Consider the following 21145-nt stretch of genomic DNA (forward strand, 5'->3'; position numbering starts at 1 on the left):
GGAAAATCTATGGAGCCGACTGAAGAAATATGTTAGCCAGCAATAAAACCCAGTTAATAGAAGCCGTCATTCAATCTTGGTTTCACATTATAACAGCTGCAGAACTAAAAGACTTGATTCACTCCATGGGAAGACGTTGTAAGGCCGTCATTCGTGCTAAAGGTTACCCAACAAAGGATTAACTGACGTGGTCATTTTTGTATATCTCGTTTTTTCTATGGTGATAATTTTTGTATAATCTCATTTTGTCTACGTGTTTCATTTGTCTTCTTTATACTGTAGCTGCTATTCTAATAGTAAATGCTTCATAAAAGTCATTGCATTACATTCTTAATTAAATTATCTTTCCATTGATATATAATTTTATGATACTACTTCCCCCCCCCAAAAAAAGTGGTGTTATCAGCTAGTTTTAGAAAATAAACTTTTCCCAAAAGGTTTCCACAATTTTGGCCACTACTGTAGTATTCTATTAATGCCGAGCTTTCCAGAAAAAAGGAAGAATGAAAATATTTAAGTAATCACAATATATAGAAAGTAACTCTTCAAAAATGTATTTTTTTTCCTCTCCTTTATTCCATTTGCTTTTGTAGCAGCGGTTGTCCCAACAAATAAAAATGTCTTTAGATGAAAAAATATATATATTTAGGACCAAGATATTTTATTTTCAAAAGAGGGACTTATGTCCTGAAGTCAGTCTTGTTTAAGAAATATTTTCTGTGGATGCTGCAAACCTTACATCATTTTGGAATCAGTTCTCTTGGTGCAATGTAACACCATCTAAAGGAAACTCTTTTAACTAAGCACATTAAAAATAAATATTCTTCATTTTAGGGACATCCAGTTGGCAGGAATGCTATAAAAATAAAGTATTTATTTTACATAGGTTGTTAATTCAAGAGGAATAGTAAAAACGAAATGCTCTGATCCAAATAGCCGTACTGAAATAGATCCCCCCCCACCCCCTGATTTAGGATATAAATGAAGTTGAATTTTGAAAGTCATGTTGGTCCCATAAAGAGAAGTCAATGACGGAGAAGAACAGATTCCATGCCATTGGGTTTAGGTGTCCAGTAGAGAGAAGCGAGATTGAACATGACACTTTGCGTTGACCCAACTTCCTTTGAAAGGAAGTCGCCACGCAACAACGCACCCACCCTGCCTTCGGTTGAGAGAAAAATGATTTAGCGAATCGTGGCTGTGTTCCTACAGCACCCTTAACCCGGGTTAGTGAACTAATTCCTTCGACTGAGGTTGCATAAGACTCGTCAAAACAACTTCACAAGGCACACCTGGAGTTGTGTCATCAAAAAAATGAAATCTATTGTGCTGTGTGAATGCAACCACTTAATTTTGCCACTGACCTTGTGGAAGGCGGGCTCTGAGCCTTGACGTTCTTCTGCGTTGGTGAGCTGGGTCTTTCTTCTGCTCCAGATGGATGAGGCTTCTCCTATGGCACATGCGCGCCCCCTTGGTTTACACCAATGAAGACATTTTCACGAGTTGTGGTATATTTTTAATTGTTTTTTTTCTTCTTTCCCCCACCCCAACAACCCCTCTGAAACGATAGAAAAGTTTAAAACCAAGTGGTGTAGGAATCGTCCATCCACAAGAGGAGCTAAAGTTCTAAGCTTCTCCAGCCACCTGGAGTCTTTTGGGAGAAGAACCCAGAACCAAGACCAGGAAACGGGGGAGGGGGGGTTCATTCATACCAGCTCTGCAGATCTGGAATCCAGAGTCCAGCTTGAACAAAGTCATCTTTTTAAACCTGCTCAATGCAAAGTACAACGGAGGTCCCCTGAAAAAAACGTCTTCTTCCCCAAAACGTCTTCTTCCCCTTCCTAAGTTTATTGGTAATTTTGATGCAGTTCCATGCATGAACAAAAGAGATGTATTTTCCATGCAGGAAGAGGGAGTTACTCAGAGCTGCGTCTCGTCTCGAGTTTCAGGGTTTGCCTTCTTATGACTGCTGCTCTTTCGACTGTGGCCTTCGTTTTCCACATGTGCGAGCGGGTCGGGTCGTATTAAATACCTGGGGAGAAAGGAAGATGTTTGTATAGGCCCCATGTCTCAACCTTGGCAGCTTGAAGATGTGTGGACGTCAATTCTCAGAATTCCCCAGAATGTCAACTCGCAAAGCATCCCTGGCCTGTTCTTGAGTTGCCATAGGCAAAGGGGGATGGGAAACCGATAAAGTAGCATGGCAAGCCAAAGACAGGAGTACATTCCAGACATGTCTTTCTCAAGGCTGTCTCCCAGGGTGACCCACAGTGGCCGGAGGAGCGTGATCTCTACAACCCGCGAAATTGCTCCATTGGTGAATGTGATAGATGACACACTTTGGGGGGAGGGGGGAAACAGGGTCATGATTGGGGCCGTAAATTACATGGGGTCAGAGCTGGCTTCATTTGGGAATGTACCAACATGAAGCTCCTAATAAATAACTGGATTTCTTCTGAAGCTTGGCTTGAGGCTCATGATTTAATTAGGGCATCCATCGGAACCCTGACACAGACAGCCTTAATGGATGACGAATTCTGGAAGTTGAAGTCCACACTTCTTCAAGTTGCCAAGATTGAGATATACTCTGGTTTAGGGTCAGTCTGCTCAGTTTATATCTTGAGGTGGATGGTAGCACCAAAATTCTTCAGATGATCCATAGTTCAGGATCCTCTCTCACCCCAGCCAGCCAAAATCTTGTGAGACTTCATGAGACTACACAGCATTAAGAAAAGGGCTTCAAGGTAATTTTGGTGTCTCAGCAAAAACATCTGGAAGACGATCGAGCATATCAAAACACCTGTGGGCCCAACACTACTGATTTACCCAGTCATTTTCTAAAGTCATTTATTTGTAAAATTTATTGGCCACTCGTCCGACTTTGATAGAACAGCTCTATCAAAAGCTATCAAAGAAAACATAATTGCTCCAGCAGAAAGAAAAAGGAGAGGGAATTGCCTTGATGGAGAATTTTGAATTCAAAATCACTGTATTCCCCCATGACATTAAGAAGCTTAGTAACCTTGATGCTGCCCAGTCTTTGGCAAGTCAAAGCAGGAGTGGAAGTGAATTCGTGTAACTGTTATTTATCATAGGAAGTTCTCACATTTTTGTTCAGTATATTTCTTGGGTCTTTTTTTTTAAAACATAATTACAGTTTAAAAACAACACCGTGACATTCAGGAGCATTGCATGCGTTGGGAAAAACAGGGTACAAAAAGATTAACAGATTAACAGAGTTGGAAGGGATCTTGTTAGATCATCTAGTCCAACACTCCACCCAAAATATATATCCTGATATAAGGCTGGCAAAGAAAATATGAAGAGTAGGAACCAATGCTTGGGGAAAAGCTCACTCATGTTCACGTAAACTTCTAAGCCAGTTAAATCAGTAAATCAATGTGGGAATGGTTTAAATTTCAGGTTTAAAAATGTGAACACAATAGAAAGAATAATAGCCTTGGAGGCACAGTGGTTAGACCGCAGTATTGCAGGCTAACTCTGCTGACTGCCAGCAGTTCAATCCTGATCAGCTCAAGGTTGACTCAGCCTTCCGTCCTTCCGAGGTGGGTAAAATGAGGACCCAGATTGTTGGGGGCAAGAGGCGGACTCTGTAAACCACTTAGAGAAGGTTGTAAAGCACTGTGAAGCGGTATATAAGTCTAAGTGCTATTGTTAGTCCCTTCCTTCCTTCCTTCCTTCCTTCCTTCCTTCCTTCCTTCCTTCCTTCCTTCCTTCCTTCCTTCCTTCCTTCCTTGTCATTAGAATGCAGTATTGCAGGCTAACTGCCAATTACCAGCAGTTCGATCCTGACTGGCTCCATTAAAGCTGGCCTCTTGGAAAAAGACACATTTTAAAACCTCCCGCTGGCCTGACACACCGATTTGGATGCCAGCGTCCGATTCTTTCTCCGTAGCTCAAATGTAATACTGAGCCACCAGTTCTGCAGGCCACATTATTAGCCATAATATGCTGCATTAATTTCATACATACACGATATCATTGAGTTCCAGCCGTGTGTCCGGAGGGGGATTGATGAGAACGTAGGAGAGTGTGTTTTGATGGTCGTTCATTTCATCTGGAAGAAAAGAAGTTGGTCAAGCAGTCATCTGGTCAGGCAAAACAGCAGTTAACCAGCTGAAAAGTGGCAAAAACCTTCGGGGCTACAGAACCCTCTGAATATGTCAATCGTAAATATCTCCCGGGTTTTTCTATGCCTCTTTCCTGTCTATCAACAGTAGATGTAGGCTCGAGGATAACACATGGACGTTTACTCCCTCGTTTTTCATCCTGAATAAAGATAATTTAGGGCACATCCCCCTTTCCAAAGGGAAGTGATAGGGTCAGTATTGCTCAATGAATCTGAGAAATGGGGATGCTGCCTGTGATAGGACGCTCCACACTGAAGCTGGGGACAGAAACAGGACAATGAAAGAATGAAGAAGGTGGTTGATGTATCAGAATGGCACAGTGGCTCAGACAAAGCAACAGGTATTTTAAAAAGCCTGCAGCCCACAGCTATTTAAGGTCAACCAACTTGGTTCTTAGATCTTTCAAGGAGATCTTGCAGATCTGGGCAATTAAATTCCAAACAGAATCTTAGAAATATTAGTGAGACGTACTCGTGCATCTGGAACCCTTTGGTTCTCTCCAGAAATTCCTTGGAGAAGGCCATTGATAGAAAGCAAAAGAGGTTGCCCCAAAGAAGAGAGGGTCAACCTATTCTCCAAAGCACCTAAAGGCAAGGCAAGAAGCAATGGATGGAAACTAATCAAGGAGAGAACCAACCTAGAACTAAGAAATTTCCTGACAGTCAGGACAATGAATCAGTGGAACGACTTGCCTCCAGAAGTTGTGGGTGCTCCATCACTGGAGGTTTTAAAGAAGAGATTGGACAACCATTTGTTTGTAACGGTAAACGGTCTTCTGCTTGAGCGGGGAGTTGGACTAGGACCTCCAAGGCCCTTCCAACGTTATTCTTTTAAATACCTACTGCTACTTTCCCAAAAGTTAAGATCAATATGGGTTGCTATGTCCACTCCTACATAGAGCTGTTCTGCTGAGTGGTGGCAGGAGTGAGACCTTTGGATCAGAAGCTATACTCGGGGTCTAGATGAAATCCATCACTAGTACCCCTCAAACAGGGTGGATTGCATTCAGATGCTGTCCATTGTTGACCCCTTCAAGACATTCGTTAAGACCCCATTTCTAATTCTTAGGCCCTATTTCTTTCTTGAGACTTTGTATTGCCTCTGTTATGGCTGGGCAGTGCTAGAAGAAACTCTACGCGAGTAGTAAAGACAGATGTACTGAGCTTCACTGGATCCCTTAGCTTCGTCCTAAATAAGCATTGTACCCCAATTCTCCCAATTAAGAATAATGCATCCCACAAACTTTACTTTAAATATAGACCTATGGCAAGCATAAGCTGATAGGATTGGGAGGAAACCAGAATGGACATATTGTGATAAGGTTGGCTCTTGAATCTTCCACAGTCAAAATCTGATGGTTTAAGAGGAAGGTTCAGCAACCTCTTCGCAAATTCTCATTGGCTGCAGTTGGGTTAGTGGCCAATGGAAATAGCTTATGGCATGTCGAACCAATGGTCCAGTATGGTCAACAGTGAAAAGATTTCCCCTCAACTCTTCCTGGAGATGTTCGGGATGGAAAATCAGGTGTTTGGGCTCAAGACAATTCTGGTAGGGTTATCTGGCTGACCAGTTTGGTTGGTCTGCAGCCCACAAGTCATGGAAAGCAGACAAAGAACTGATTAAGGTTTAATCACGGTCTTTACAAAGAGCATCCGATGCTGATCCATCTCTCTCTCTTCTCTCCTCTGATCTACAAGAGATGTAAGGTTCATGCCAAGCTGTCCTATATGATTCATGGAAGTCTTTTTCAAGCACACAGATGTTAGATCCAGTTGTGCTTTGTGGTTAAAGAACTGGGTGGAAGAGAGATGGGTCAACAGGAATGGCCACCCTTTGCCTTGACCAACTGGCTTTCTTTTGCAGAGTTTCTTGAATCTCAACCGTGTCTCAATCCTCAAATGCTTTCCAACCTACCTTCCCAGTCATTAGATCTAGAAAGGTTAGTTGGGTTTCTCAAAGGTGTCACACATTGTCCTGCCTTTAGGATTATGAGATCTGGGTTGCCAAAATCCAAGAAACTATTGGAGACAAAAGGAGACCTTTCCTTTGTGGTCATCTGGGACTCTGAATTTTTACAGGCCAGATTCGATAACTCTCCTATAACTACTGTCCTGTGAAGACTTTGGTTCAAGAGGGTCCATTGGATTAAATTTCCCAGCCTTTCCACTTTGTTGGGCCGGAAATATTTTGACAATATTCCGTGCTTTCCTGTTGAAAGTTTGTGGTGAAGGCCACTTTAACAAGGTCAGATGGAAGGCAAAATATTGGCTATACCATGTTTCCCTGAAAATAAGACCGGGTCTTATATTAATTTTTGCTCCAAAAGACGCATTAGGGCTTATTTTCTGGTTAGGTCTTATTTTGGGGGAAATACAATACTAAATGCATCCATCTGGCTGACAATCTTAACTGGGGCTTATTTTGGGGATAGGGTTTATACAGTGTTACGAGCATCCTGAAAAATCATGCTAGGACTTATTTTCCAGTTGGGTCTTATTTTTGGGGAAACAGGGTAAATTATAAGCTTCAGGGCTTAAGATCTGTATGAACGCCATCTCTCCATGCATTCAGGTATGTTACCTTGCTGTTTGCCACTTAAGGTCAATTTAATTGATATAAACCTGAGCTACAAATCCAAAGATGGCTACATCAGGAAAGAGAGGGGCCCTGGAAGATGCAGATCAAATAATCATTGACTGGGTTTGATTAATGGACTACCAGCTGCAACAGATCATTGATTTTTGCCGGATGCAACTTTAAGGCTTTTTCCATTCATTGCTCCTTAACTGCCCCGAAAAACATCTCTTCCACAGGGAGTTGTTCATTTCCAAGGTGAAGTTAATGACTAAACTGCATCAACCCTCATGCCAGTTTGGGACGAAGGGAGGAATATCTCGTTTCGTTTCACTCATGGGTTGTGAGGAGCTGAAGAACCTTAGCTATGCTTAAAACCGTAAGAATGTGGCCTTCCCCCTCCACCAGATGGAAATCAAAATAAGAGCCATTTGTTGCTTTGCTCAATTGGTTTGGATCCCGCATTAAACTAAGATGAAAAACAACTGCGTTTGAACCTGTGTTACATTCGCACGACACGTTCAGCCTGGGGACAAACGTAAACTCACTTTCCTGGTTTGTCCAAGAGGCTGCCACACAGACTAACTAATCAGCTGGGTCTGCCCAGCATGTTAACTCTGACCGAGTTAGCCTATCGCAAGAACGCAGCATATCTAGTAAGCAAACTTGGATGAACCCAGTTGAGCTATCGATGGTGTCACGGTCTACGGAGATTCTCAGTCATCCGGGTCAGGATTGTCCCAAAAGTGCTTTTTCAGAAGGCAACTGGACTTTGTTTTTTGTTCCTGGAAGATGTTTTGATTGTCCCAAGAAGCTTCTTCAGTTCTGATTGTGGTGTCATGTATCTTTAATAAGAGTGTTTCTTGATCATCTAGCTTGGGAGTGAATGGGGTACTTGCTGTGGTCCACCAGCAGCCTGCTGAGCTGGCAGCGGAGTCAGACAGTGAGGAGGCTGGGGAGGACCATGGGCCAGTCCTGGAGTCTGAGGAAGGCTTAGACGAGGGCTCTGAGTCGGAGGCAGAGATGGAGCCAGGGCCATCTGGGAGTGATGTGTGGACTTCTGAGCCCCCAGAATCGGACAGCAGAGAGGCAGAGGAACAGGAGGAGCCTGTTCCTAGTGCATGCATGCACAGAGCTGCCAGAAGGCAAGAGCTGCTAAAGGAAAAGGGACGACTTGGGAGTAAGGCCTGGAGATATTTGGCCCCTCCTATAAGTCTTAAAAGAACAGCAAAGCTCTTGGGATCTTTGTAGGAAAGCAACGTTGCTAAATCTGTTTCCAGTCGGCATCTCATTTTTCTGAACTTCGTGGGGCTTTGCCAAGAAAGGCCTTTGGCAGGGTGCCAAAGAAGATAAAGGACTTTTTCTGAAGGACTTGTTTTGGAATTAATTTGGACTAAGCTGGGAATGAAGTAATTCTCAGCTGTTATAATAAAATAGGTTTGTTTGGGACTAATTGTGTCTTGTAATGACTAAGTGAGCTTAGGTCACAACAGTACTGTTTATCATGTCTGTGCTTAAGGAGACACCTTAAATACACACACGGCAGTGTTTTCATCTTGCTAGCTACCACATCCACTCTTTGAAAATCTCAACCCAGAATGGCGTCCTTCTACGGAGGGTGCTTTACCCCAAGAATTCAACGGGCCAACATCTTGGTTTCTTGACTATTTACCTTGCAAATATCCAAGGTTTACTCGGTTCATCACATCACAGGCTGTTAAATTTGCTACATCCTCTACGGAGCACACAGAGAGGGGGAAAAGAAAAGAAAAGAAACAAACAGAAATCAAATAGGAGAAAGGGAAGGACAGGGAAACACAAAAGAGAACACAACACAGCACAGACATAAACGGAGAGAAAGAGAAGAGAAAAAAAAATCAGCAAGCAGCGATTCAGAAAGTATTCAGAAACGAGATTCGGTGGTCACACGGGCCAAATCATGTAGTCCAAAAAGTATATATGTACATATAAGTTCGAAAAGAAGAGCAAGCAAATTAAAAAGGACGCCAGGCGTTAATGGAGTTGCATGAACTAACAGGTGACATGTCATAAAAATGGGTTTCGGACAATCTCACTTAAAGAAGATGGACTGAATCTTTGATCATTCCTTCTACTGCCCTTATTAAAACCTTGATCAGATCTTGAGAGTTTACTCAAAACAGACTTTGTCGTTACACAAAAGGAATTGGGGAGAGATCCAGTCTAGAACTCAGGAGAAATTTCCTGACAGTGTGAGAACGATAAACCAATGGGACAGCTTTAGGGGTGGGCTGCTGTGGGTTTGCAGGGGTTCGGGAGAACCTCTAGCTAAGTTTCTGGGCAGTTCGGAGAACCCCCAAATCCCACTCCTGGCTGACCCCGCCCACCCCGCCCCTCCCAGGAGTCCCCACGCGGCCTGTTTTGGATACATGTAAGTGCAGGGCGCACCGGAGGCTCAGGGAGGTCGAAAAACAGGACTACGGGAAGTTCAGGAAGGCCTCCAGAGCCCGGGGAGGGTAAAAATCCCCCCCCTGTGGTGCAGAAGGCTGACTAGGCCACACCCACCATGGCCATGCCCACCCAGCAACCAGGCAGAGAACGCCTTGCTAAAATTTTTGAAGACCACCCTTGCATACTGGGAAATTGGTAGTAGCCTTGGTAGTACAGTGGTCTAAGGCACCCTGTTATTAAGCTGGTTATTAAGACCTGCTGCCTGCAATTACTGCAGGTTCGAATCTCGCCAAGGCTCAAGGTTGACTCAGCCTTCCATCCTTTCTAAGGTAGGTAAATTGAGGACCCAGATTGTGGGGGCAATAAGCTGACTTTGTATAAAATATACAAAAGGATGAAGGCTATTGCTGAGCACATTGTAAGCCGCCCTGAGTCTCCGGAGAAGGGCGGCATATAAATCAAATTAAAAAAAAAAAAATTCAGGGCACCATATTATTGATAGCAGAAGTGGAAGCAAGCAGCGAGAGATGGCCCAAAAAAATTCTGCAAAAGGAAAGGGGGAAGAAAAAAAAAAAAAAAAGCAATCTCCCTCAAAAAAATGGACTGAAAAGGTTTTCATCATCACGAAAAAGATACAAAAACTCTGGGTTTTTTTCCTGAGGTCTCTAACTTTTAACTGTACTTCCCTATAGTTTAGTTGTGCTTATGTTAGATCAGCAATGGGGAGATTCAATAGCTAAAATAGGAAGATATTCAACAAGTGTTTAATTTTCCCGATTTTTCCTCTTTTTTTTTCTTTCTCTCTCTTTCTCTTTTTTCCCTGGATCTTTCCACCTCTAGGTCACACTGACCTAGAGGTGAAATCCAACAGGTTCTGACAGATTCTAGAGAATTTTAGCAGAAATTTTGAGCAGTTTGGAGAACCGGCAAATACCACCTCTGGCTGGCCCCAGAGTAGGGCGGGAATGGAGATTTTGCAATATCCTTCCCCCAGGAGTGGGGAGAGAATGGTGATTTTGCAATATCCTTTCCCCAGGAATGGGGAGGAAATGGTGATTTTGCAGTATCCTTCCCCTGCCCCGCCTACCAAGCCACACCACGCCCACCAAGTCACGCCCACAGAACCGGTAGTAAAAAAAAATTGAATTTCACCACTGTACTGATCCTACAGTTTCTTTTAAGACTTTTTTTAAAAAAAGTGGACATCAAGGAAAATCTTAAGGCTTGCTAAAGGCTTCCCAAAGCCTCTACCTATGGAATGTGGACGATGAAATGAACATGGAATGATGGAATCAGACTTATTGTGATCTTGGTGTGAAAACAGTCTGAATAACGACAAAAACACACGGCCTCTTCTTTTCAATCTGCCCGTTGCTATTCTACCCAACCCAGGATTCACTGGCTGATTTCACACCCAGCGTGCTTAAACCATCTTCTGAGTTTGAACAGTGCATCGAACTAGAAACAAAGCAAAGAGACTGGATTTGTACAACCCACCGAGGGTTAACACTCACCAAGCTTAGTATGTTGAATGTCTTCGGAGATTGTCAATCATCCAGGTCAGGGGTGGTATTCACTTACCTTTGCTAAGGTAAAGGTAAAGGTTCCCCTCGTACATATGTGCTAGTAGTTCCTGACTCTAGGGGTCAGTGCTCATCTCTGTTTCAAAGCCGAAGAGCCAGCGCTGTCCGAAGACGTCTCCATGGTCATGTGGCCGGCATGACTCAACGCCAAAGGCGCAAGGAACGCTCTTCCCTTCCCACCAAAGGTGGTCCCTATTTTTCTACTTGCATTTTTTACGTGCTTTCGAACTGCTAGGTTGGCAGAAGCTGGGACAAGTCACGGGAGCTCACCCCGTTACGCAGCACTAGGGATTTGAACCGCTGAACTGTCGACCTTTCGATCGACAAGCTCAATGTTTTTAGCTCTCGTGGGCAACACCTCTGCGCATGCACAGGACCTTCTGCACATGAGCAGAGCATCAAAAACGGGACATGATGAAGTCCGGGCGGGTGTCCGGAGCCTCCCACAGCCACTGCTACCGGTTCACACGAACCAGATAAAACCAGCTGAATACCATCACTGATCCAGGTCATGGTTGCCCCAAAGGTTCTTTTACCAAAAGGCAACTGGACTTTCTTGGGATTTTTTTCTTCTTCTTTTGAAAACGTTTCTCTTCTCATCATCCAAGAAGCTTCTTCAGTTCTAACCGACGAGTGGCGGAAGGGAAGGAATTATATTCTTATAAGACCAGATGACTGCCAAGAGCTCAGCCATTTCCTTGCAGACATTTCACTCATAACTAGCAAACCCCCACTCCCTCCGTCACAGATGCTGTTACCTAGTTCGGCTATGAAATGTCTGCAACAAGACAACCAAGCTCAGAGAGCACCAAGGATCAATATAGTCGGAGCAGAAGGGAATCCTTGAAAAGGATCATGGTTTGGAGGAAATGAAAATTGTCCCAGAAACTAAGAGCTTTGGCTACAAGAGAAGAAACCAAGAAGAGCATTCATCGTTGCAGAAGACTTCCAAGCTACAACATGTTGGGCGAAAAGAAACAAAACCCTTTGTGTTGATGGCAGAAGCAAAGGGAACCACTTACCGTACCCTGTTGTGGGTAAGCCCAGATGTTTCATGCGATTCTTCACAAGCTCGGACAGTTCCTGCCTTTCCGATCGCCGGTAAAGGTTCAGTCTCTGCTGGTTGATCCACTCGGCCGTCTTTGAGGCCTGCTTGTTGGCTCCTTTCCGGCTCAGCCGCCGAGCCCACTGCATGCTTTTCCTCCGGAGAAGTGGGTGTTCCGTCTGGTCAGCAGGGCACGAATTCCGGTGGTGGTGGTGGTGCGGCTTGGCGTTCCAAGTCTCCTTCCCTTCCTTGAGATCTTCGCAGTCTTCCACATTGATTGAAATCTGTGACTGGCAACACCAGTAGATCATGAGAAGGAAGCCATCAACAGCTTCCTGTTGGGAGGATGAGGATCTATGACAACTCGCCATGGACAACTCACCAACGGCAACTGGCCATGGCCAACTCACTATGGACAACTCACCAAGGCCAACTTGCTATGGCCAACTTGCCAAGGCCAACGGGCCATGGCCAACTTGCCACAGCCAACTTGTCATGGGACAAATTGCCACGGACAACTTGCCAAGGTCAACTGGCCATGGCCAACTCGCCACAGAAAACCTGTCATGGGACAAATCACCACAGACAACTCACCAAGGCCAACTTGCTATGGCCAACTTGCCATGGCCAACTCATCATGGGACAAATCGCCATGGCCAATTTGTCAGGACCAACTCGTTGCGAGACAAGGGTTACACTAATATAGAAGAAATAGTGGAATATCTTTGATGATTCTATCTAGCTTCGAAGAAGAGCCAAGGTGGCGCAGTGGTTAGAGTGCAGCACTGCAGGCTACTTCAGCTGACTGCTAGCTGCAGTTCGGCAGTTCAAATCTCACCGGCTCAAGGTTGACTCAGCCTTCCATCCTTCTGAGGTGGGTGTTGTGGTCCGCCAGCAGTCTGCGGAACTGGCAGTGGTGTTGGACAGTGAAGAGGCTGGGGAGGAGCATGGGCCAGTCCTGGAGTCTGGGGAAGGCCTGGACAAGGGCTCTGCATTGGAGGCAGAGATGAGGCCAGGGCCATCTGGGAGTGATGCACGGACTCCAGAGCCCCCAGAGTCAGACAGCAGAGAGGCAGAGGAACAGGAGGAGCCTGTTACTCCTCCTGTTCCTCTGCACTGTTCCTAGTGCATGCATGCACAGAGCTGCCAGAAGGCAAGAGCAGCTAAAGCAAAAGGGACGACTTGGGAGTAAGGCCAGGAGATGATTGACCCTCCCATAAGGCTTAAAAGAGAAACAGAGGCACTTGGGGCCTTTTGCAGGAAAGCAACATTGCTAACTCTGTTTCCAGTCGGCATCTCTTGTTTGTTTCTAAACTTCGTGGGGCTTTGCCAAGTAAGGCCTTTGGCAAGGTGTCAAAGAAGATAAACGGTGATTATCCCGAAAGATTTCTTCTGAAGGACTTGTTTTTGGCAACTAATTGGGACTCATCTTGAAATGAACATAATTCTCAGCTGTTACAATAAAATAGGTTTGTTTGGGATTAATTGTGTATTGTAATTACTCAGTAAGCCTAGGTCACAACAGTGGGTAAAATGAGGAGCCAGATTATTGGGGGCAATATGCTGACTCTGTAAACCACTTAGAGAGGGCTGTAAAAGCACTATGAAGTGGTATATAAGTCTAAGTGCTATTGCTATTGCTATCAAAGCAAGGACGCCAAAAGAGGGACAAAATAAATTGTGAATGAAAAGAATTAAAACAATTTTTTTAAATTATTAAATTAAACTATTAAATTAAATTAAATTAAATTAAATTCTTGAATTGTCCTGCAGCAAGTTGTCCTATGGTGAGTTGTCCTATTCCATGGGGATGAGAATTGTAAGATATAGAAAAAGCAGTAATCTACCCTAACAAAGAGGAAACTTTTTAAAAGAGATCATTGGTTAGCAATTAAAGCCACTGTTGACCAGGAGGATTTAGGTCGAATCAGTGAGAATTCATCTGGATCAAACAACATGCTAGACTAGGTTAAAAGAGCCTGAGTGGCGCAGCAGACTAATGCTACTGTTAAAGGTAGTATTTAGCTTCCAGCTGCCGGCAATTACTGTGAGTTCAATTCTCACCAGGCTCAAGGTTGACTCAGCCTTCCATCCTTTCTAAGGTAGGTAAAATGAGGACCCGGTTTGTGGGGGCAATAAGCTGACTTTGTATAAAATATACAAAAGTATGAAGGCTATTGCTTAACGCATTGTAAGCCGCCCTGAGTCTCCGGAGAAGGGCGGCATATCAATCAAATAAAAATAAAAAATAAAATAAAAACAGAACTGGGCAAGTAGAGATTCAACGAGTTTTGGTGAGCCCAGTTCTTTCCTGCTTATCTTAGATGAAGCAGATCATCAGATGAAGCCAAATCAGGGTTTCCAGGTTAGAGCACAGTGCGTTACTAAACACTGGATTAGGTATGTTGTGTGACCCTGTCCCTGAGCTCCCTCCATCTTGATTGGCTTTTGACTTGAAGAAGCCAACGTGGAAAAGAAATGCACATATGGTGACTCAGACCATACTCACCTGGGTTCTGATATCATGAGGCTGGGGGTAGGGTGGAGATGGACAGAAGAGGACAGAGAGAAGAGAGAGAAAGGAAAAAGAAAACTTGACACATGTTCTTTAAAATATTACAGACAGGGCTAATTTTATTATCCAGTTTGCCGAGCCGGTAGTTGCAAGGATTGGCTGGCCCCGCCCAACCCACTCCTCCCCTCCCAACCCTCCCACCCTCCCCTCCCCTCCCCTCCTAGGAGTCTCCACACGGCCTGTTTTGGATGGCAGGTAAGTGCAGAGTCAGTGCGGTGGCGCTGGGAGGGTGAAAAACAGGTCTCCCGGAAGTCCCAGAAGTCTGTAAATGGGTCTCTTTCCAGCCTCCGGAGGGTCTCTGGAGCCCAGGGGAGGCTGTATTTGCTCTCCCAGAGGCTCGAGGAAAGCCTCCGGAGCCTGGGGAGGGCGAATATGCTCCCCCCCCACCGTGGTGCAGGAGGCCAGGTAGGCCACGCCCACCATAGGCCTGCCCACCCAGCAACCGGGCAGAGAACCCATTGCTAAAATTTTTGAATCCCACCCCTGAATACAGAGCACCATTTCCCCCATTTTGCTGAATGGTAGATTGTACTCTTAGAGCATTCTCTGAAATATACATCAGCCTGGAAGTATAACGGTGTATTGCTCTCTTCTGTTGTGGATCTCGGGCTGGGATCTGGCTTGAGAATCACTGAGGGAGCTTCCGACACTAGGATTCTAGCATCGGATCACAAGCACTGCCTGCTTGCTACTCTAGGATATAAAGAGATCCATTGTAACAAGAGCTGTACTTGGATGGTTTCTTACATCGATGGTGGAGAACATATGGGATTCGGTCCTGTAGATCCCGATGGGAATTTCCGCGCTGGAAGAACAGAGCTTCTGAAAGAGACGTCCGTAGGATCGGATCCAGAGATCATCTTCTGTGATTTTCATCTGTCGGATAAAGTAAGAACATGAAGAAGCAAAATTTCAGAGAGAGAGAGAAAAGAAGAAGGCACAATAGATAGTAGATTTTGGATTAAAGTATGCTATTCTCCATATTGAAGATGGACAAAAGGAAGGTATTTTAGGAATCTTCTTGCTCGCCTGGATTGGATTGGATTCCCCAATCCAAGATGGGGGAAAATCTATGATCTAAATCTATTTGTAGATGATATTTGGAGACAAAATAACTCTCCCTTGAACCAGCCAAGAGAAAAGTCAAATAGCTGACAACTGCACTTACTGCACAGAGATAGCCAGATCCAGGCGTCGTATCCAGACCAAGCAATAACCTTGTGATGGTGATCATATAATCTTTCACGAAGGACTGAAAAGAAGAAAGGCATCCATCAATCTTTTGGGTGGGACAGAAGCTAGGGCTACGATGTTGAAAAGGTTAGGCTCAAGTCAACATTTGAAGGGATTCAGAGGTGATGATTGAAAAGCTTCTCTTCCAGTAGTGAGCTGCAACCAGTTCTCTGCCCTAATGACCGGCTGGGTGGATGTGGCCGGAGTGGGCACGGCCAGGGGGCGTGGCCAGCGGTGGGACGTGAATAATTTAACAACCGGTTCTCTGGCTGGGTAGGCATGGCTGGTTGGTCATGTGACTGGGTGGGTGATGTCACTCATCTTACCCAGCCCCGCCTCCCGGTCACTCACCGCAAAGGCAGAGGTAGGATTCAGCTGGTTGGGGTTAATCCCACCACTTGTTGGCCCCATCCCTGCCCATTTTTCAGCCTGTTTTTTGGCCGTTTTTCGGGCTCTTTTTAGGCCATTTTTCAGGCTGTTTTCAGGCCATTTTTCGGGCTGCTTTTCAGGCCATTCTCAGGCCATTTTCTGGGCCATTCTCAGGCTGTTTTGGGGCCATTTTCAGGCTGTTTATGCCCCCAAAAGGACCTGATAAACTGGCCGAAAAATGAGCGGGGGCGAGGCCAGTCAGTGGTGGGATTTGCTGGTTCACCGAACTGCATGGAATCTTAACTACGGTTCGTCTGTATCAGTTTGAACCAGCAGCAGCCCATCTCTATTCTCTTCCCCCCCACAAAGCCAAGAAGCCCATTTTTCTGGAAGGAGAATTAAAGGCAAATGCAGACACATTGGCCCCAGGACAAAGCCTTCTTCAAAAATCACTTCATTTTGAGGTCTCCAGATCTCCAGTACCTTCGTCCTCCATCGCCATGATTCAGCATGGTACTGCTTGCAAAGTGAAACCGAAGGAGTGCCCACGAAGGATTTGAGTAGTTGGCTTTGGAAAGAAGCGTTAAACAAAAACAATCCAACTTGTTCCTTTTTCTGACCTGGTAAAGGAGAGTATCTAACATGCTGATGCTGAAAACTCGGCCAGCGGCAAATGGGAGGCGGAACATGAAGGCCAAGTTGGAGCCGTTCTCTCGTTCTTTCTGTGCAAGAGACAAGATTATGGAACAGGATAAAAATAGCTGTTTTTCAGAGCAGGCCAGTATTCCTGTCTCCAACGAGAGTTTGATCAATAAATCTAGGAAGCTCATTAAAAAAAGGCACCATTACACTGAAGCCCATTGCTATCCATTTGTAGGAGAATAGCAGGTTAAGATGGAAGGCGGAGTTAAACATGTCATCAGTTTGGAGTCATTGCATTCCCACAAGAGACCGCTGTCCAATTTTTCAGGGTGTGTGAAGCTCAGAATCCAGGAATATTTTCACAAATGCTAGTTTCTTTAAAGGGGGAATAGGAAACCCGAACAAAAAATCAGACAACTTCAGACCCAAAAGCTCGGTGTGTTTTTATTACACACCTAGAGTTAGGGATTTGTATTGTTTAATTACCTTCTCTAGTTTGGAAAGGGCCAACGAGTAGCTGTCCTTCGCCCGGAATTGCATAAACCTCATGTTGGATGGATGTGTCAATTCAGTAATGATACTCAGACTTGGAAAAAGTCTGGAAGAGGGGGAAAAAAAATTAAAAGTGATAGTCTTTTGTAGATCTGAAAAACATATTTAGTCAAACCAAGGATCTTCTTTAGCCTTTAGTCATACTCTTTGTCCTCAGGAGAAACTGAGCTATGTAAAATAGCGAAAATTACTTTCATGTAGTGATTAAGGCTTCAGGCTTAAAACTAGGAGAGGGTGGGTTCTAGTCCCGCCCTTAAGCATCAAAGTCAGCTGGGTGACCTTGGGCCAATCACCAGGAGACGGTGAGTTCTAGTCCCGCCTTAATCATGAAAGTTGGCTGGATGACTTTGGGTCAATCATCTGGAAGCAGCAAGTTCTACTCCTGCCTTAGGCATGAAAGCCGGTTGGGTGACTTTGGGCCAATCACCAGGAGACAGTGAGTTCTAGTCCCGCCCTTAAGCATGAAAGTCAGTTGGGTGACCTTGGGCCAATCACCAGGAGATGGTGAGTTCTAGTCCTGCCTTAAGCACCATTACCCAGTTGGAATGACTTTGACCAATCATCAGGAGATGGTGAGCTCTAGTCCCGCCTTAAGCACCATCACCCAATTGGAAGGACTTTGGGCCAGCCATTTACTTTCAGCTCTACAAAGGAGTCAATTGGCAATTCACTTCTGGAAAAAAAATGTGCCAAGAAAATTTCTGAAAATTTGATAGGATGGGAAGTCTACAATTTGATTCCCAGCAATTCTGGGAATTGCTTTTCAAACCTAGAAGATCCGTCCATCTATTTTGGTTAGCGGGGGGAGGGGGGAGGAACAATGTTCGCATGCTGTGACCTCTCGCTGCCTCACCTGAACATTGTCTGGACGTTGACAATGGTCTTGGCATCCGCCATGTAATCTTCCTCAGCGCTCATGGTGCTTTCTTTATCCACCACCACCAAATTGTCAGCGTAAATGATGCCACATTGCAGCAAACTATCGAGGCTGTAAGATAGGTTTTTCGCCCCCCACAAAGAAAGAGAGAACCGTTAAGATCAAATTCTTCCGTGCATCTAAGCTGAATTTTTTAAAAAAAAATATCTTCCTAGAAATAAAGCTCTTTTGGGATCATTTTGTATACCTCAACCCAAGTCGCAATTTCAGGAGCACAATGCTCTTTTCAGTAATTCCATATAAAATCACGAACGTAAGAAACCTATTTTGTCTCAAGCTCATTCCTGGCCTTCTGTTGTTTTTTTCTCCCTCAACTCATATTTTGCGTTTACCTCAGTGGTTAAGATGCTGAGCTTGTGGATCTAAAGGTCAGCAGTTCAGCAGTTCGAATCCCTAGCGCCACGTAACGGGGTGAGCTCCCGTGACTTGTCCCAGCTTCTGCCAACCTAGCAGTTCGAAAGCAGGTAAAAAATGCAAGTAGAAAAATAGGGACCACCTTTGGTGGGAAGGGAACAGTGTTCCGTGCACCTTTGGCGTTGAGTCATGCTGGCCACATGACCACGGAGACGTCTTCGGACAGCGCTGGCTCTCCGGCTTTGAAACGGAGATGAGCACCGCCCCCTAGAGTTGGGAACGACTAGCACGTATGTGCGAGGGGAACCTTTACCTTTAAACTGGGATTAATTGCTTCCTGCTAAAAAACTTTTAAAAAACAGAGGAAGTCGACTTGCTCTTAAAAGATTTTAGACATTGACCCAAGAAAGAACTGTACACTGTGTGCGTACATGGACAACGACTGCATTTAATTCTTTGCAATTTGTTTTTCCTTTTGTTTTATTTATCCTTTTGGAAATTCGTTATGCAGCTTATTGCTGAGAGGGGTACACAACTTTAAGATATAAGGGAAAGCATATAATGAAGAAGGGAATGGGAAGAAGAAAAAGAAGGAAACAAACAATACGCAATATATCAGCAATAAAAAAAAAAATCTCCACAACTCCTAAATTATTTTCCTTTGGTAGGAGGTGACCAGGCTGAGTCTGAAGTTGGACAGAATAACTGTCAAATGCCAGAGAAATCAGGAGATTGTGAGTTCAAATGAGTATAAAGATTTATTGCAAGTTTAAGTTCTCTACAAGAATCTGACCAACTAACAGTCAAGGGAAATGAGCAGGAGATAAGAAAGGCATTTAAGGTGGGCTGCGTTTAGCTTTCTTAAACTTATGGCTTATGATGCGTTTGAACCCTCCTTCGGGCTCAGCCTGGTCATCTCCTACACCTTCAAGTGTACGGAAGATGGACAAAGAAGAAGACACTTACTTATCAATTGTACCTTCCATATAATAAACCATTGGAAAACAACAGATGGCTTCTAAGAAGTGATGGTCAGGTCTAAAACAAAAACGGAGACAAAAAAAAATCAGGTTCAATTCCATTAACATTCTTATTACTTTCTAAACATGCTCTTTCTTAATTCTTAAGCTCTTGAAGCAGGGATTTATCTTGTCTGGCTTTGGAAAAGTTTTTATTTATTTATTTATTTATTTATTATTCGAATTTCTATACCACCCTTCTCCTTTCGGACTCAGGGCGGTGAACAGCCAGAATAAAAAACATTTATACATAAGTACGATTAAAAAATAGATTTAAAATAATTAAATTTGGCCCATAGTTTAACATTTATCAATTTAAAATCCATATAAAAATTTAAAACCAACCATAAAATCATAAAATCAAGAGAGACCGGCTAACTGAAAGAGATGAGTTTTTAGGGCCCGACGAAAGGTCCGGAGGTCGGAGATCACTCGTATCTCTGGGGGTAGATTGTTCCAAAGGGTAGGTGCCACCACAGAGAAGGCTCTCCTCCTGGGAGTCGCCAGCCGGCATTGTCTAGCCGACGGCACCCTGAGGAGGCCCTCTCTGTGGAGGCCCTCTCTGTGGGAGCGAGTTTTGTGGTTTATTACACCTGACATTAATCTCACCAATCTAAAGCACACACTACATAACTAGTTGTAGGACAAACAATGGCAGAACCTGGGTTGGAGTTAAAAGAGAGATCAGCTTAGAATCCCTACGTGGCCACAAAGGAACTAAATCCAACCTCCCTTGAATTCCATAGACCCTTATCTAACTCCAAGCAGTTACTTACTGTTAGTTGAGAAGATGCCTATGCACAGGCATGAGTAGTAGCAATAAATCAATTTAATTGAGCCTTCCGCTTGACACTACTAGATAAATACTGCGGAAGTTTTAAGGAGCATCTGCTTTCATCTCCTCTCCCTCTCCACTAGTGACTCAAGTTTCACTCCTCAGCTCAACGGCCAATGGAAACCAAATTCCACAACAGGGAAGGAAGAAACTGGAGCTGTGGTCTCTCTAATTTGGAACACTTTCCCACACAGCATTGTTTGAGTTCCCTACGCTTTTTAATGATGACTCAGCCCTGTTCAGCTGCAGACTCCTTCTTGCTGGCATTCTGGTTCTCTGCTATAAATGTTGTGCGTGTGTTTTTACATACAACAGTGACACAGCATACTGTGTGTTCAAGATAAATCATCGGGGGAAAAGGAAAGGAGAGAGGGAGGGAAGGAAGGAAGGAAGGAAGGAAAGAAGAAAGAAAGAAAGAGGGAGGGAGGAAGGAAGGAAGGAAGGAAGAAAAAAGAAAGAGGAAGGAAGGAAGAAAAGAAAGGAAGGAAGGAAGGAAAAAGAAAGAAAGAAAAGAAGAAAGGAAGGAAAGAAGGAAGGGGGAGGGAGGGAGGGAGGGAGGAAGATAGAAAAGAAGGAAGGAAGAAAAAGGAAGGAAGAAGAAAAAAGAAAGAATGAAAGAAAATAAGAAAGAAAGAAAAAGAAAGCAAGAAAGAAAGGAAGAAGAAAGGAAGGAAAGAAAGAAAGAAAGAAAGAAAGAAAGAAAGAAAGAAAGAAAAGAAAGGAAAGAAGGGGAGGGAAGGAGACAGAAAAGAAGGAAGGAAGGAAGAAAAAGAAAAATGAAGGAAGGAAGGAAGAAGAAAAGAAAGAAAGAATGAAAGTAAGAAAGAAAGAAAAGGAAAGAAAGAA

General features: G+C 44.2%; 1 protein-coding gene across 9 annotated transcripts in view; it reads right to left on the minus strand.

The window, feature by feature from the left end:
- Window positions 1–1503: 1503 nt before the first annotated feature.
- KCNT1 (potassium sodium-activated channel subfamily T member 1) overlaps window positions 1504–21145 on the minus strand; it is a 114079-nt gene continuing 94437 nt past the window's right edge. For 6 of the 9 annotated variants that reach the window (XM_087880051.1, XM_034425305.3, XM_034425308.3 and 3 more), the window contains 11 exons: window positions 19412–19483; window positions 18008–18142; window positions 17089–17200; window positions 16581–16682; window positions 15527–15610; window positions 15106–15234; window positions 14293–14313; window positions 11761–12073; window positions 8398–8460; window positions 3994–4078; window positions 1504–2032 (listed from right to left, as the gene is read on the minus strand). In XM_087880051.1, coding sequence (XP_087736177.1) covers window positions 1921–2032; window positions 3994–4078; window positions 8398–8460; window positions 11761–12073; window positions 14293–14313; window positions 15106–15234; window positions 15527–15610; window positions 16581–16682; window positions 17089–17200; window positions 18008–18142; window positions 19412–19483 — 1228 coding nt within the window. In that variant the 3' untranslated portion in view covers window positions 1504–1920. The remainder of the gene's footprint in view (window positions 2033–3993; window positions 4079–8397; window positions 8461–11760; window positions 12074–14292; window positions 14314–15105; window positions 15235–15526; window positions 15611–16580; window positions 16683–17088; window positions 17201–18007; window positions 18143–19411; window positions 19484–21145) is intronic. The other 3 variants (XM_034425307.3, XM_034425312.3, XM_087880053.1) reach the window with 2 other exon arrangements.

Source organism: Pantherophis guttatus, chromosome 16 (assembly GCF_059756535.1).
Source record: "Pantherophis guttatus breed Tessera chromosome 16, ASM5975653v1, whole genome shotgun sequence".
Lineage (NCBI taxonomy): Eukaryota > Metazoa > Chordata > Lepidosauria > Squamata > Colubridae > Pantherophis > Pantherophis guttatus.